General features: G+C 30.3%; 1 protein-coding gene across 7 annotated transcripts in view; it reads left to right on the top strand.

Annotated features, from left to right (window-relative positions):
- Positions 1-12,649, top strand: part of LOC130647065 (uncharacterized) — a 15,807-nt gene extending 3,158 nt beyond the window's left edge. For 2 of the 7 annotated variants that reach the window (XM_057452782.1, XM_057452783.1), the window contains 22 exons: positions 2,655-2,772; positions 2,859-3,009; positions 3,343-3,535; positions 3,729-3,782; positions 3,909-3,977; positions 4,064-4,141; positions 4,551-4,615; positions 4,722-4,746; positions 4,948-5,016; positions 5,188-5,238; positions 5,623-5,653; positions 6,033-6,079; positions 6,288-6,386; positions 6,851-6,886; positions 7,019-7,054; positions 7,308-8,940; positions 9,015-9,092; positions 9,277-9,414; positions 9,776-9,823; positions 10,007-10,114; positions 11,064-11,165; positions 11,240-12,649. In XM_057452782.1, coding sequence (XP_057308765.1) covers positions 2,655-2,772; positions 2,859-3,009; positions 3,343-3,535; positions 3,729-3,782; positions 3,909-3,977; positions 4,064-4,141; positions 4,551-4,615; positions 4,722-4,746; positions 4,948-5,016; positions 5,188-5,238; positions 5,623-5,653; positions 6,033-6,079; positions 6,288-6,386; positions 6,851-6,886; positions 7,019-7,054; positions 7,308-8,940; positions 9,015-9,092; positions 9,277-9,414; positions 9,776-9,823; positions 10,007-10,114; positions 11,064-11,165; positions 11,240-11,373 — 3,363 coding nt within the window. In that variant the 3' untranslated portion in view covers positions 11,374-12,649. Of the gene's footprint in view, positions 1-2,654; positions 2,773-2,858; positions 3,010-3,342; positions 3,536-3,728; positions 3,783-3,908; positions 3,978-4,063; positions 4,142-4,550; positions 4,616-4,721; positions 4,747-4,947; positions 5,017-5,187; positions 5,239-5,622; positions 5,654-6,032; positions 6,080-6,287; positions 6,387-6,850; positions 6,887-7,018; positions 7,055-7,307; positions 8,941-9,014; positions 9,093-9,276; positions 9,415-9,775; positions 9,824-10,006; positions 10,175-11,063; positions 11,166-11,239 lie in introns of those variants that run through there. The other 5 variants (XM_057452785.1, XM_057452784.1, XM_057452786.1 and 2 more) reach the window with 5 other exon arrangements.
- The last annotated feature ends 3,317 nt before the right edge of the window (positions 12,650-15,966 follow it).

Raw genomic sequence — 15,966 nt, 5'->3', positions numbered from 1 at the left:
AATATGTATAAAGGAAACGTTTATGTATATGTCCACTTTGAGTTTTAAAACTTATGTTTTTGATATGTCCACTTTAGGATGAAAATGTCGACATATTAGTTTTAACTATTTCAAATATGTAAAAAGAAAATGTATATGTCCACCTTAAGTTTTAAAATTTATGTTTTTGATATGTCCACTTTAGCATGATAATTTCGAGATAAAATTATTTTAAATATTCAAGAATATGTAAAGGAATTTCTATGTATGTGTCCACTTTAAGTTTAAAAATTTATGTTTTTGGTATGTCCACTTTAGGATGATAATTTTGAGATAAAATTATTTTAAATATTCAAGAATATGTAAAGGAAATGTCTATGTATATGTCCACTTTAAGTTTTAAAATTTATTTTTTTGACATGTCCACTTTAGGATGATAATTTCGACATATTAGTTTTAACTATTCAAAAATATGTAAAAAGGAAATGTTTATGTATATGTCCACTTTGAGTTTTAAAATTTATGTTTTTGATATGTCCACTTTAGGATGATAATTTCGACATATTAGTTTTAACTATTCAAAAATATGTAAAAAGGAAATGTTTATGTATATGTCCACTTTGAGTTTTAAAATTTATGTTTTTGATATGTCCACTTTAGGATGATAATTTCGACATATTAGTTTTAACTATTCAAAAATATGTAAAAAGGAAATGTCTATGTATATGTCCACTTTGAGTTTTAAAATTTATGTTTTTGACATGTCCACTTTAGGATGATAATTTCGACATATTAGTTTTAACTATTTAAAATATGTAAAAAGGAAATGTTTATGTATATGTCCACTTTGAGTTTTAAAATTTATGTTTTTGATATGTCCACTTTAGGATGATAATTTCGACATATTAGTTTTAACTATTCAAAAATATGTAAAAAGGAAATGTTTATGTATATGTCCACTTTGACTTTTAAAATTTATTTTTTTGACATGTCCACTTTAGGATGATAATTTCGACTAGTTTTAACTATTCGAAAATATTTAAAAAAGAAATGTGTATGTATATGTCCACTTTGAGTTTTAAAATTTATGTTTTTGATATGTCCACTTTAGGATGATAATTTCGACATATTAGTTTTAACTATTCAAAAATATGTAAAAAGGAAATGTTTATGTATATGTCCACTTTGACTTTTAAAATTTATTTTTTTGACATGTCCACTTTAGGATGATAATTTCGACTAGTTTTAACTATTCAAAAATATTTAAAAAAGAAATGTGTATGTATATGTCCACTTTGAGTTTTAAAATTTATGTTTTTGATATGTCCACTTTAGGATGATAATTTCGACATATCAGTTTTAACTATTTAAAATATGTAAAAAGAAAATGTATATGTCCACTTTAAGTTTTAAAATTTATGTTTTCGATATGTCCACTTTAGCATGATAATTTTGAGATAAAATTATTTTAAATATTCAAAAATATGTAAAAAGGAAATGTCTATGTATATGTCCACTTTGAGTTTTAAAATTTATGTTTTTGATATGTCCACTTTGGATGATAATTTCGACATATTAGTTTTAACTATTCAAAAATATGTAAAAAGGAAATGTTTATGTATATGTCCACTTTGAGTTTTAAAATTTATGTTTTTGATATGTCCACTTTAGGATGATAATTTCGACATATTAGTTTTAACTATTCAAAAATATGTAAAAAGGAAATGTTTATGTATATGTCCACTTTGAGTTTTAAAATTTATGTTTTTGATATGTCCACTTTAGGATGATAATTTCGACATATTAGTTTCAACTATTCAAAAATATGTAAAAAGGAAATGTCTATGTATATGTCCACTTTGAGTTTTAAAATTTATGTTTTTGATATGTCCACTTTAGGATGATAATTTCGACATATTAGTTTTAACTATTCAAAAATATGTAAAAAGGAAATGTTTATGTATATGTCCACTTTGAGTTTTAAAATTTATGTTTTTGACATGTCCACTTTAGGATGATAATTTCGACATATTAGTTTTAACTATTTAAAATATGTAAAAAGAAAATGTATATGTCCACTTTAAGTTTTAAAATTTATGTTTTCGATATGTCCACTTTAGCATGATAATTTCAAGATAAAATTATTTTTAATATTCAAGAATATGTAAAGAAAGATTTCGACTAGTTTTAACTATTCAAAAATATTTAAAAAAGAAATGTGTATGTATATTTCCACTTTGAGTTTTAAAATTTATGTTTTTGTTATGTCCACTTTAGGATGATAATTTCGACATATTAGTTTCAACTATTCAAAAATATTTAAAAAGGAAATGTGTATGTATATGTCCACTTTGAGTTTTAAAATTTATGTTTTTGATATGTCCACTGTAGGATGATAATTTTGACATATTAGTTTTAACTATTCAAAAATATGTAAAAAGGAAATGTTTATGTATATCTCCACTTTGAGTTTTAAAATTTATGTTTTTGACATGTCCACTTTAGGATGATAATTTAGACATATTAGTTTTAACTATTCAAAAATATGTAAAAAGGAAATGTTTATGTATATGTCCACTTTGAGTTTTAAAATTTATGTTTTTGATATGTCCAATTTCAAATGATAATTTCGGCATTATTTTACTGACTCACTTGTATTACTTAATTCTCTTTAGAGAACGAAAAGAAGTAGAGCTAATGATGTTAAATCGCCAAGACAAACTGCACTATATTATTGTAAAAGGGGAACTGATCCAAAATCATTTGTAAAGAAATGGATTAATGATCACATTGGTAAATTTGTTATTTTTTTGAATAACTGTTATAACTTAACTTCTTAATGATTACAGAATAGATGTGTGGTAAACATATATTTGTAGGATATGGTGTGTTTACAACATTGCCCCTGAAACATCACCAGTTTGTCCTGCAATATCCTGGAAAAGTTCTCACAAGAAAGGAAGGAGAGAGATTAGAGCTAGAGTATCCAACTTCCTGTGGATCATTTATTTTCTTTATGGACAAAAAGTGGTATGTCGAATTGAGAATGCCTTTTGTTTTCAGTTTCATTTGGGGAGGCACTTGAAGTTGGATCACATTCACCTAATAGCTAAGGTGAAAATAGAAGGTCTTATTTAGGAATTGGAGTGTAGATGTGTTTTATGTAAGCTTGACGTACCAAAGTAGCACCAGGAAGTTAAGACTACTTAGCTTTTACATCAAATTACATATAGACATAAACAATTTCTGTTTTGGATTTTTTGCAATTTGATTTAAAACATCTTATGGTAAAGATAAAAACGAAACTACAAACAGTTCCCTTCTATAGTTCTCTATGTCTTAATATATTTTTTAAATTTTTAGTGTTGATGCTACAAATGAGACCAGGCTGGGAAAATATGTGAACCATTCAAGTCATCGGAAATATTTGAATTGTTATCCAAAATTGATCGAGGAGGGTGGAAATGCATTCATATGTTTGTTTGCTTCCTATGACATTCCTTTAGGAACTGAACTGCGATACAATTATGGAATTTCAGGGCTAGAATGGCAAAAGGTAGCACACAATTAACAAAATTTATATTTTCCTCTTTTGAGTATGCCTAAGCTTGTTGTCTGCAAGTATGTTGTATGTCAAACAGCTTTTATTTTGAACACAGCTTTCGGACATGTTTTAAAAAAAACTTCTAGGATAAAAGATATATACATATATGAAAGAACAGTCAAATAAAACTGTTTGTTTCTTGTAGGATCCAACACATAATATACCATTCAATTTAGAAGACCTAGTTTCAGATAGGCTAGTAAGTTTTTATATTACATGTAATAAATAGTAAGTGTGCATATAATAAGGTCGTCCATTAGCAATATGTTTTATCCATTTTCTAGTTTCTTGGGATCTTCCTTTTCTATGATATTTGTTGTTTCAGGTGTTGAGTAAGAACTTGACCTTGGTCCAAGGCAAGAATAACTTGACCTCTGATGTCATTGCAAAAAAGGTAAACGTGATAAAAAATAAGACACAGTTGATATAGCAAAACGAATGTTGTTTTTTGAAATGTGAACACTGATAATATCTTCTTAGAAGGAGGATAATGACGAAAATGTGGGTATCATTACAGATATTCTCAAAAAATTGCTTGATGATGTGGTGGCAACTCAGGTGATAAACTTGTTATATTTTCTAATTTTATAAAAAATTCAATGTAAATTGAAGTATGTAAAGTGGTAAAGCTACTACATTTTGCTGTTTAAGGAAAAGCATCACCTTATTATTTTTTAAAGGCCAGGTACAAAATCCCAGTTGAGCCATGGGCTGCCAAGTAAAAATGATTTTTTTTATTAGAGAATTGAATCTTTACATACCTGGTTCTTTTAAAATTGTTATTTTTGATTCAAAGCTTCTAAGACTCGTTTTCAGAGTGGCTGCTAAGAAATACAAGCTTTATGAAACATAGCACACAATCTGTTCTAGCATAGGAATAAGACAAACTTTTTTAAAAAATGTTGTAAATTGAGTGTGCCAAATCTTAAACTAGTTCTTGTTAAATTTAACATTCTTTATTTTTAAGATGGAAAATATGGTGCCAGATTTTTCAGACAGTGAAGATGAGGGACTAAAATCAAGTGGCAACATGTATAATTTTTGTTTCTTTTTTCTTAATGTCACAGTGCTGGCAATGGAGAGTCTTGGTGTTATAAAGTTTAATATTATTTAAATTCTTTACGTCTTTATTTACTAGGTTAATAAATTTACTTCCCTTTATGGTAAGCCTATTTGAGTTTGGTGCACTATTCATGGACTTTTTAGTTTTGCTTTATTATTGTTGTGGTCATATATATTTCTATGATTACATTGACGGTTTACATAACAGAAATTACGGCACTAATGTTAAATTAATTTAAATCATAATTTGTTTGTGTTAGCATAATTGCTGATAACAATAAAAATGTTTGTTCTCCTTTTAGTCCATGGTTGAAGATTCTGAAGAGGCAGAAGATATTTCAGAGTTGGATACTTTGAATCATATTTCGTCTGTAAGTAATTTATAATTTTGCGTATTCAAGAAATTAAACCTAAACCTTTGTCCATATGAGGAAATCGGACTGGTATAGGCTTTTGTAATACATACTTTGTTGAATGTCATGCTTCCTAGACATAATTGCATTTAAAATTACTATCAATTATATAAATTTAAATGCTCTTAGGTCACAGTTTCAACTCCGATACAGACTAGAAAACTATCAGTTCAGTATAAGGTATGATAGGAACTTCAAAACAACTTCCACAATTTTAATTCATTAAAATTGTGAAAATGAACGCTGTAAAATTTTCATGGTGTAACATTTTTCATTATAAATCATAACGCCATAAATAGATTGAGTGATTTGTTTATTGCCGTCAAAGATACCAAACAACTGCTATTTTATAATTCAGTGGTCAATTCTCTAAGTTTATAATCTCGCGTGTTCGTTTTTAAATTGAAAGTCTCTAGACGCTTGTTTGCCATAATCTAGGAAGTATAAAGATAGCATAAATATTAATTGTATGCCATGAAAAAATTCTGCTAACTAAATTTATTCTCTTCCCTTCTTTAATTTAATTTAACTTAAAAGTAAAAGTCACATTTGTCTTGTTCATAGGCTTCAGGTGTGCAAACAAGTATTGATAAAGGTAAAGCTGCCATCTACATTAAATTAATTTTCTATTAAGCTCCAATGTGACTGATTCTTTTTGCATTTAGTGCAATGATTTTAAGTTGTTATTCGAATTCTGGGCCTTCAAAAAATCCTTCTGAATAAAGCATGTTCTCATATGATATATAACTGGATTTCCAAAAAGGACTCTGTTGTTGTAACTTAGAACTCATAACCTGCTCGCTTTTATTCGTAAATACTAACCCGCTCACCTTTATCAAGTCCCATTTTATAAACTGTTTTTATCTGTTTTAAAAAAGCCATACTGTGTCTGTTTTAAGTATTTATTTTAATTGGTCCATTGGCTAAAAAGTGTCCTTTGTTATTTTGGTTTAAAATAGGTTTAATTTTTTTAGACAATCTTGAGGTTGATTTTACTACGGACAGTCCATCCATATGTGAGGTAACTTGATAGCAGCTTAGTGTATGATATTCCGAAATTCCATACAATACTTTGTTATGCAAACGAGGAAAGTGTAAATGGATACGTAAAAATCAAAAGGTTTTTATCTTAATTGATCATAAGTATTTAAAGAAGATTTATGGTAAATAACACGTTATGCTATAAAATTACCCTACTAAAATAAATTGTTTAATGCCGATTCTTTCAGATTTCTGTGAAAAATGATTCCGGATTAAATGTTGAAGACGATATGGAAATCATTGATACAGACGAGGAAGGAAAAGTGGAGAACAGTATTGCTATAGAGGTAATGTTCCGTGGTCCTATAAGGAGAATGTTCGGTTTGCATAACTACAATCTTTGACGTTATCATTTTTTTACGCATAGTGTCATTTCTCTTTCTTAATCCCTGACTTTTTTTACGCAATCTTTAAAATCCAAAGTTAAAGTTAGGTTCCTTCTAATTATAGGGTTTATTGGTATTTTATGTCGAAAGTATTAATCATATTTTTAAGTATGTACCTCTTTAGCCTTCTAAAATACCCGATGTTGTGTAACTATTAGTTTGTTCTAGTTATAAAAAGCGACTCTATTTTATATATTATAATAAGGCCTAGAATTTACATCAAACGAACTAAAGGCGGCGTTTCATTTGACATTGGAAGGATATGACATGCCGTAGCAATCGAATCAAATAAGAATTGAACATAATGTATGTACATAATGTTGCGATTGACATCTTTCCTATAGCCTGATTTGTATCTTTATTAGAAGAAAGAAACATCTGTAAAGAAAAGCGCCAACGAGGTAGTGTTTATTTTTTGTTTATTTTAAAAGATCTTGACAAGATAATCCATAACTTCACTGGATGCTAAAAATGTATTCTTATGTTTTGCACTTGATATATTAACTTTTATAACCTTTTGCTTTTTTTACTAGAAAGTGGGAAAATCTGAGGAAAAAGAAGCCAAACAGGTAATTTTATTTTTTGTTTGTTTCGTTGACGCCGTTAAGTCACTGCATTTAAAAGTTGAATCCAGACTCTTTGCTGAAACAAGAATAACTGATGCTCAAGAGCTTCTTTTTGTAATATTGGCAATTTAAACGCAGCTTCTTTCCTAAATTGCTTATTTGAACCCCTTTGTCTCCGACAAATCTGATAAATCTGATGCTAAACATTTTGTAAGAATAAACGGTTAAGTAGCTTAGGCGTGATGTTTATTCGTAGATAAACTCAAGACCATTGAGACCCTGTTTTGTTTGCGATAAAAAGATCAAGCATTCGAAATTAAATAGACACATCACTTTATGTCATAAGCATCATCCAGATGTAAAGGATGCTTTGAACATGCCTCGAAAAGAAAGACTGAGAGCCTTCGCTAACTTTCGAAAAATTGGCATATATAATCATAATGTTAAAGAAATTGAGGAGGGCGGTAGAAATTTGTTGCGTGAAAAGCAAAACGATTCAGATGACCCACTTGTTATGTGCACCACCTGCAAAGGATTTTATGCCAAAACCTTTAAAGCTAGGCACAAGGCAGACTGCTCAAAGAACTCCTGTCAATTTCCTGTTACAATTGCTCTGGATTGTACTAGTGATGAGTCATGGAAGCTATCGGATGATCAATTTAAGCAGAGAATTTTGAACATCATCAGAGACGATGCCGTTGGTACTCTTGCCAAATCGGATCCCGTTATTTTGATGGTTGGTCATCGCCTCTATGGCAAAATAAAAAGAAGACTAAACAAAAAGATGGAAGTTGAACGGTCTGTTCGAAGCGACATGCGTCGTCTGGCACATGTTTATTCCAGATTTAAAGATAGGGTGTTGGAAGTACCAAGAGATTGTTGTAATGACAAAAACAATGCTGGTGACATGTTTCTGAGGGAAAATTTTGAGGTGCTGAAATATTCTATTGAATCCTACACTCATTCTGATTTGGAAGTTCAAAAGTCAGGACTTAAGGCAGCCTTGTACTACGTGTTGAAAGACGCCGCCGAAAAACTAATTGGTTATTACCTTGGTAAAAATAATGATGTTGATGCAGAAAAAATTAAAAACTTTTTGGTATTGCTGAAATTACGCAAAGATGAAATATTCGCTGACGCAACGTATGATTTAAACATGAGAAGGAATGTAAAAACTAAAAAACCTGCACAACTTCCAAACGAAGGCGATGTCCAACTAATTCGAGATTATGTGATTGAAAGGATACGCCACTTATCATCAGATCCATTTATCATCATGGACAGACATACGTTTGTTGAACTACGTGATTGTGCTTGCACTCGTCTTGTGCTGTATAATGGCCGAAGAGGTGGAGAACCATCGCGTCTAACCGTTACGCAGTGGATTGAAGCTGAAAAGGATGAATGGTTAGACAAACAGCGGATACAGGATATTGCAAAAGAAACTAACTTAAGCAGTGGGACAAAGATCACATTTCAATCGGGAAAAGGAGTCAACCATTTAGTTCCTGTTTTTATTCCTAAAGATACTGTTGCTGCAATGAAGTTGTTGGCTAACGAGCAAGTAAGGAAAGATGCTGGTGTCCTTGAAGAAAACTCATACATATTTCCCAGTACCCAAGGTTCTGATAATCATTGCTCTGGATGGCATAGCTTAGATAATGTTTGTGCAAAACTTCCAATTGCCAACAGAGAAAGAATTAGTGGTACAAGTAACCGACATCGCCTTAGTACCTTAATTGCTGGTTTAGGTCTATCAGAGTCCGATATGAGTTTGGCCTATGATCATTTTGGGCACAGTGAGAGAATTAACAAAACGATATACCAAGCACCAGCTGCTCATCGACAACTATTGTCAACTGGGAAACATCTATCTGTCCTTGATAATGGTGAGCTGTTTTTCTGTAGTCTATTCTTGTGTATCAATTTTTTAAAAGTGAAACAAACGCATATCTTCTTATAGCGCAAAGTATAAAGAATGACAATAACTTCGAGAAAAAGGGTCCTAACTTAGTTGAAGAAAATGAAAAAAAATTTAGAGGTAAAACTTAGAATTATGGCTGTTCATATTGGCATACTTCTTTTCCTTGTGAGCAGTCAAACAAGAAATTTAATTTTGAAATTCTTCCAAAGTAAGTTCTTTTGACTCTTCATTCTATTCAGGTCTAACTTGTTCGTAATTACCTACATACAGGCTTGAATTACGTTGTAAATGTATTTTGTAGATGAAAATGCTGAAAAAGACACAAGTAAAGCGAACACTGTAAAATTACCGAATAAAAAGAAAATGAAGAAAAGTGTACAAGTGGGAGAAAAAAGACAAACTCATCGAAACGATACATTTAAAAAAGAGAAAACTTGCGGTTAGTTCATTGCGTAACAATAAGATTTTATTCACAAAATATTATGTATTATTGGAAACATTTTCGTTTTTGAATCATTAGAGCCTTACGTTGCAAATAAAATGTTTGTTTTCAGAACAGGGCTTCGAATAAAAGCCCCTATGTAAACAAAATTTACGTGAAAAACCAACCTATTCGACTTAGATGGTCAATAGCGAAAACACGATCTCAGATTTATAGTGACGTCATAAAACATCACACATAATATTTGTTACTAGGGAAGGACAGTATAAATAGTCAATTTTTTTAGTATTTCTGTTGTGTAAGTTAACTTTGTTACAATACCTGATTGCAAAATGACTGAAAGCCGTTTTCCTTTTAGCACCCACGAGAAAGTATGCACTTAGAAAAGAAAAGAACGTTTCTCAAAGTATGTCTTGATTTCCATGATTTTGTGTTTTCAAAATGATATCCTGTGTTGTTTGTTTTTTGTCAGCATTTAACTTCTTTATAAACAAGTTACTGGTTGTTTGCAAAGTGATGCTTTATATTCTGATTTTCCCTAATTTTTTCCTGATTTTTCAATAAAGTTACAATGTTTTTAACGGTTTAGAAACATCTGAAGAATCCAAACATTTTACAAATGTGAACGATGATGAACCTTCTGAATGGTCTGAATCAAGTGAAGATAGCGAACTCGAGAATTCTGTAAAATGCACTGGTGAGGTTTTGTTAATCAACAATACTGTATAACTCCTTACTAAGAAAAATCAAAAAGTACCATATTTTTTAATTTCTTGGTCTGTCTATATATAGTATATGAAATTGCAAAAATTAGTTGATTGTACTTACCGGTGATAAACAACAGCTAAAAAGAATAATATCTTAAAAATTGCTGCGTAATTGCCGAAAATGAAAATATTGCTAAAGTGGAATATTTTGCGTCAAATAAATGAAATTATTGTACTTGAACACGAAAGTTTATTTGATACAACTCGCAGACAGCTTAGATCCGAAATCATCGTATCCGTTTTCACAATATTTATTTCCATATTCTTGAAATTGGAGTCCGAAAATATACAGAAACTAATAAAAAGAAATAGATTATCTTAATCCCTATAATACTTAATAATTATTAATTCGCTATTCGTCGTTAGCCCGTGGAAAATCCACGGGTTCGCCCGTCCTTTTTATACCGCATTGCGTGCTTCTCGCTATTGCGCAGCTAAGCTACCATTTTGCGTGACAGACAGACAGACAGACGTAAACGGGTATTATAATATAGATAATTAACCTTTTTAAAATATGGAAAAAAATTCATTAAAGAAATACTGAAATAAAGAAATGAAAATGATAATAAAGATGGTGGAATTAATGTTTGCGAATTTGTTTTCACAAACCAAAATTCCACAAATTACCAGACAAGGGCGGGCATCCGCAAAGTTGAGATTCCAACAATCTGATTAAAGATTTTCAATTGCAACTAAATGAGACTATTCGTAACTTTTTTATTTCGCATATTTCATACAATTTTTGAAAGCATCCATCCGCAAAAATTGCTTCCGCGACAATTTCTTCTCTTCTATTGGAGGACGAAATAAGAATGAAATCATTGAAATTTGTATGCCCTTTTCGTGTATAAATTAATCTTGTAATGTTTTCTTTTACAGGTCAACAAGAAAGAAAATACATTCAATGGTCGTCAGAGCAAGAGGATAAACTATACAAAAAATTTGCAAGACATATAAAAAATAAAAAAAATGGATGGCCTTGTATGTATGACATGTATGTTTTGCACTAATTATGAAAACATGTTTTTGAATATCTAATATTTGTGTATGTGTAGGCTCTGATGATCTGAAAAAATTCGCCAACGAGGAAGGAATTACTGTTGGAACTGTTCGAAATAAAATTAACAATGAAAGAGGAAAAATAGCACGACAAGCGGAAGCGAAAAAAAAGAAAATGAACATTGTTTAATTGTGATAGAGCTTTGGTTTCTTTTATTTTTATTATTTTTACGTTACCATAAAAGTACATGTTTATAATTATTTATTATGTTTACAAAAGTACATTTATAAAAACATGTACACTATACATGTTTTTATAAATAATGTGACAGCTTTTATCATCATCAAATTTTCTTGAGTATACTCTAAAAAATTCAAGTCTAAACAACACATCACTCCGTCACCCCTTAGACGGGGAGAAAGGCAAGAAAAAGTGTTAAAGTCACGAGGATAATTTCTATACAGGTTTCAATCATGTTTTAACAATCAAAATGTATGATCAACGATAATTTAATTCAACTCTCCCCCCTCTCCCATGAAAAATATTTTGAACTGTGTGGTTTTCATAACTGTATGTGATAAGAAAACTGGCTCTCATAAGTGAAGTATATCTTTTAAGGGGATTAATTTTCGCGGGTATTAAGTTTCGCGGTTTTTTCGGAGTTTTTCCAAAAACGCGAAAATACGTCGCCGCGAAAAGTTTAAATATCCCTGATCTGGGAAATTTCCAAATCGGCCTGATACAAAAGACAATGATGTATAACTTTCTCTGGGACATTTTCCTTTCTCTTCTGTATGTTGTTTCGAAATAACTCACCGGAATAGTTGTTTTTCCAAATTTGCATAATTCGCAAAAATAAGTTACCGCGAAATTTTCTTCAACACTAAATTTGTGAAAATAAATTCCCTTTTTTCCCGCCAAATTCTAGTAAAAAAAAATTCTGCGAAAATAAGTCCCCGCGAAAATTAATTCCCTGAAGGTATCTTGTTTACACAGTTATTTCTCGTTTATTCGTGATATAGTTCGTACAAGGTGATACATTTAGGAAGGTTTAAGGCGTTAAACAGATTATCATTTAGCGTACGTTTCTTGATTTCTCAGTCCTTCCTTACGCAGCCCCATTATATAACTAGTGTCAAATGAGAAAAAGGAAAAGGAAGTTAATTTCTGTGGAATTAGTAAGATATAACTGCTTGGTTATCCAGGTTCGTTTATTTAAATTCGAAGAAGCAGCAAATGATTAATCGTTTTTTGTTTTTTTGTTTGCATATAAAAATGTATGAAAATACTGAATTTTATGTGTTTACCCTTTTTTTTCATTTTTACCCTTGTTCTGTTGTTTTTAATAACGCATATTATAGATTTAGGTGTTCTTCTTTCTTTTTTGATTTTTGTTATGTTCAAAGGAGTCTATTACTACGCATGTCATGTGTTTGGAAGTTTCAGGAATACACTTTTATTTTGACACTCTTAGTTTTGTATCTTTTTAAACAAACCCAGCAGCCTTAAAAACCTCAAAATCTTAAAAAAATTTAAGGAAAATTTATAACCCGTAGTTACTACATCATAGCAAAAACAGTATAAGTTGTGTTCGTTTGCAAACTACAAAATGTCTTGAAAGGGTTTTTTTTACTGATTGTATGCTGGGAAATCATGGCCTTTCCACTCAGTGACTCAGGGCAAAGAATATAGAATTCAATGAAAAGTCAGGGAAAAATTTGGTTTAAAAGCTGTATGTGAACCCTGTAAAAAACGTATCGGATCGAATACATGCAAAAGCAACAGTTTTAATGCCCTTAATGTTGCTTAAGATCCTCTTTACAAAGCGCAATTGTTGCATTCGTTGTTTGTTGGTTTTGTACCCACATAAACCACTTCCACGCATTTTGCTGCTTCATTAAGCTAGTTCTTAAATTGTAACCAAACTTTTGGTACAAATTCACATACTCTTAAATACATGTTAAGGATGCTATAATTTGTGTTTTTTCCTTTATATTTTTTCTCCGAACTGGACAGCTGCTAACGTGTGCTTCTTTTTTGTTTTCATACAGATTATAAAAAATATCACTTACAACAATGAGACAAATGTCTTTAAAAAGACAATATTGCAGTTCAATATTAATAATTATCAGATGATCGGGTTTAACGCTCATGTATATAAAATATATATCTGTCTACATTTAGTCGATCTAATGTAAAAATTTTCTTAAAGTAGACACAAATCATATGGAATCGTTATGTAGACACAAAAATTTCAAATTTTTTTTAAGAGGCAAAAAGGCATACAGGGCGCATACGCAGACAAAAAGAATACTCCTTATACAAAAATAAAGGTTATAGGGGGTAAGGGTTTGCGAAAAAACATGGTTTTTATATGTCCACTTTTAGTTCGAATTTTCAGAGTGTCCACCTAAGGTTGATATAGCGTTATATATATATATATATATATATATATATATATATATATATATATATATATATATATATATATATATATATATATATATATATATATATATATATATATATATATATATATATATATATATATATATATATATATATATATATATATATATATATATATATATATATATATATATATATATATATATATATATATATATATATATATATATATATATATATATATATATATATATATATATATATATATATATATATATATATATATATATATATATATATATATATATATATATATAGGCATAGCAGCTTTTTACCAAAGACTGACTGTTCTTAATACTGGGCTAACCGCTTAGTATAGTTAAGCAGAGTCAAACAGGTGTAGAGGCGTAATACCCCTTCAGGAAAAAGTTGGCATAACAATTATTATTTAAGAACATTGTTGTAGCCAAATGCATTTTTATACTCTCAATTTTTAGCCAAAGATAGGAGCTAGCTAAATGGCTACAGTGTCAACACAAAAATAAATGGTGGGTAGGATCTACCTAGCTAGCCTCTAAAATCTTCGTTCCTAGCCAAAAATCCTAAAACAGGTGCGTTTAAGATCTGTACGTGAGTAAAAACGTGACAACATATTTATCTTAACATTTTAGAACATACAAAAAACCAATATTACGAAAATAAAAAGCTTATAGAAGACAAAAAGGTGAAACAGACTTACAAACAGCACTGTACAAACAGCACTGACCCACCATTACTTTTAAAACAAAAATGGCCATCATGTTTCGGTTCTCATGTTTCTTCGTTGGCATGCCCAGGCCGCGAAAGTCTTGGATTGGTTTTTTAAACAACCAAGCGTTTTTGATTGGTGTATTATGTACAAGCGGTCAAAACAAAGTCAGTAAAACTATCAGTAAACTGTCCCATTTGTTTTCTGTAGCTTCTGAGCGAAAACGGCGATTGAGGTCACGGGGGTTATCATTAAAAATGGCGTATTAAAATAATGCATTCATTTTTATCACTAAATTTATTTTTCTTATTATGGCAATAAATTAAAGCAATACAATTAATTAAAGAATTAAATTAATTTTCAAAATTTATTTTAATCAATAATAAGATTTGCGATTAAACAACCCCCTGGTTTTTAAAAATCGCGGAAAGATCAAAGGAATATCGGTAACCCTTTTGAACAGACAGACAGACGGAATACGGCTATTATTATAGGGACTAGACGCGTCGATAAACCTGTTGAAAAATCCACTTATGCTTATATAGGTTGTTTAGGAATTTTGATGATGCCAGCAGTACAGTACAGGCTTTTTTTATAAGAAAATTAAAACTCAAACCAGCCTCATATTCTAAAAATCATTTTCTTCTAAAGAAATGTGTGTTGATGCATTGTCAGCATTTCCTTAAAAGCACAATTAACGCTTTCTGTGTTTACAAAGTGCTAATCTGTATTTGGCTATGAATGAAGTTGGATCGTAAATAGCAGCCAGAAATGTAAAATCTTTTTTATCTCTATGTTACTAATACCCTTATTTTGTCTGTTTGTGTATTAGATAAAAGTCATGCTACGAAAACACCAAATACGATACATAAAAGACGGTCAAAGCCGTGAATTTATCTCCAGGATACAGATTAGTTTTGTATAAAATTACGACCGACGTAATTTCCATTTACAAAATACCTAAAAGAATTCAATAACAAAGTCATTTCGCGTAAGTAAAGACCACAAGAGTAATTACTGCTTTAAGTTACGAGTTTCAAAGCATGATTAATTGCAACCCAAAGAGTTGACAAACACGCAATGATAATTTCGACAAGCACGAAGGCTCATTGAACGAAGAAGATGAAAAAATTTCTTTTTGTTGCAGTCCTATGTTTTCTGTTAATATTCTCGCAATTTGAAGAAGTTCAATCGTCAAGTAGAAGACGAAGAATGATGGCCAGACGAAGAACTTCAAAACCCCCGCAACGGTGTCGATATAAAAAAGTTAAGATATGTAAAAGGTATTGCTTCTGGTGGAGATGTCATATCATTTGTAGATGGCAAGTGCAACGTGTGTGCTCTGGATAAAGATTCAGCAGAATTGCGGAAAGGGTTAACTGGTGAAGGTTTATAAACTTAGTAATTCTAAAACTTTTGTTCTTAGATAAATGTAGAATTAGAATATTTTTGGGGTTTGTTTGGTTTTTTACTGTAAGGTGTTTTGTGGAAAGTAATTTTTTGTAAGATTGACAGTTATGTTACTTTATTTTGCTCTTTTTTCCAACATTCCTTTTTCCAACATTTTGATATATTAACTATTATTATATACCCGTAAGCAAAAACAGCCATTGAATAAATAATCG

The sequence above is a fragment of the Hydractinia symbiolongicarpus genome, chromosome 6 (genome assembly GCF_029227915.1).
Source record: "Hydractinia symbiolongicarpus strain clone_291-10 chromosome 6, HSymV2.1, whole genome shotgun sequence".
Taxonomy (NCBI): domain Eukaryota; kingdom Metazoa; phylum Cnidaria; class Hydrozoa; order Anthoathecata; family Hydractiniidae; genus Hydractinia; species Hydractinia symbiolongicarpus.
The sequence above is the reverse complement of the archived record's forward strand: the minus strand, read 5'-3'. Positions and strand labels throughout refer to the sequence as shown.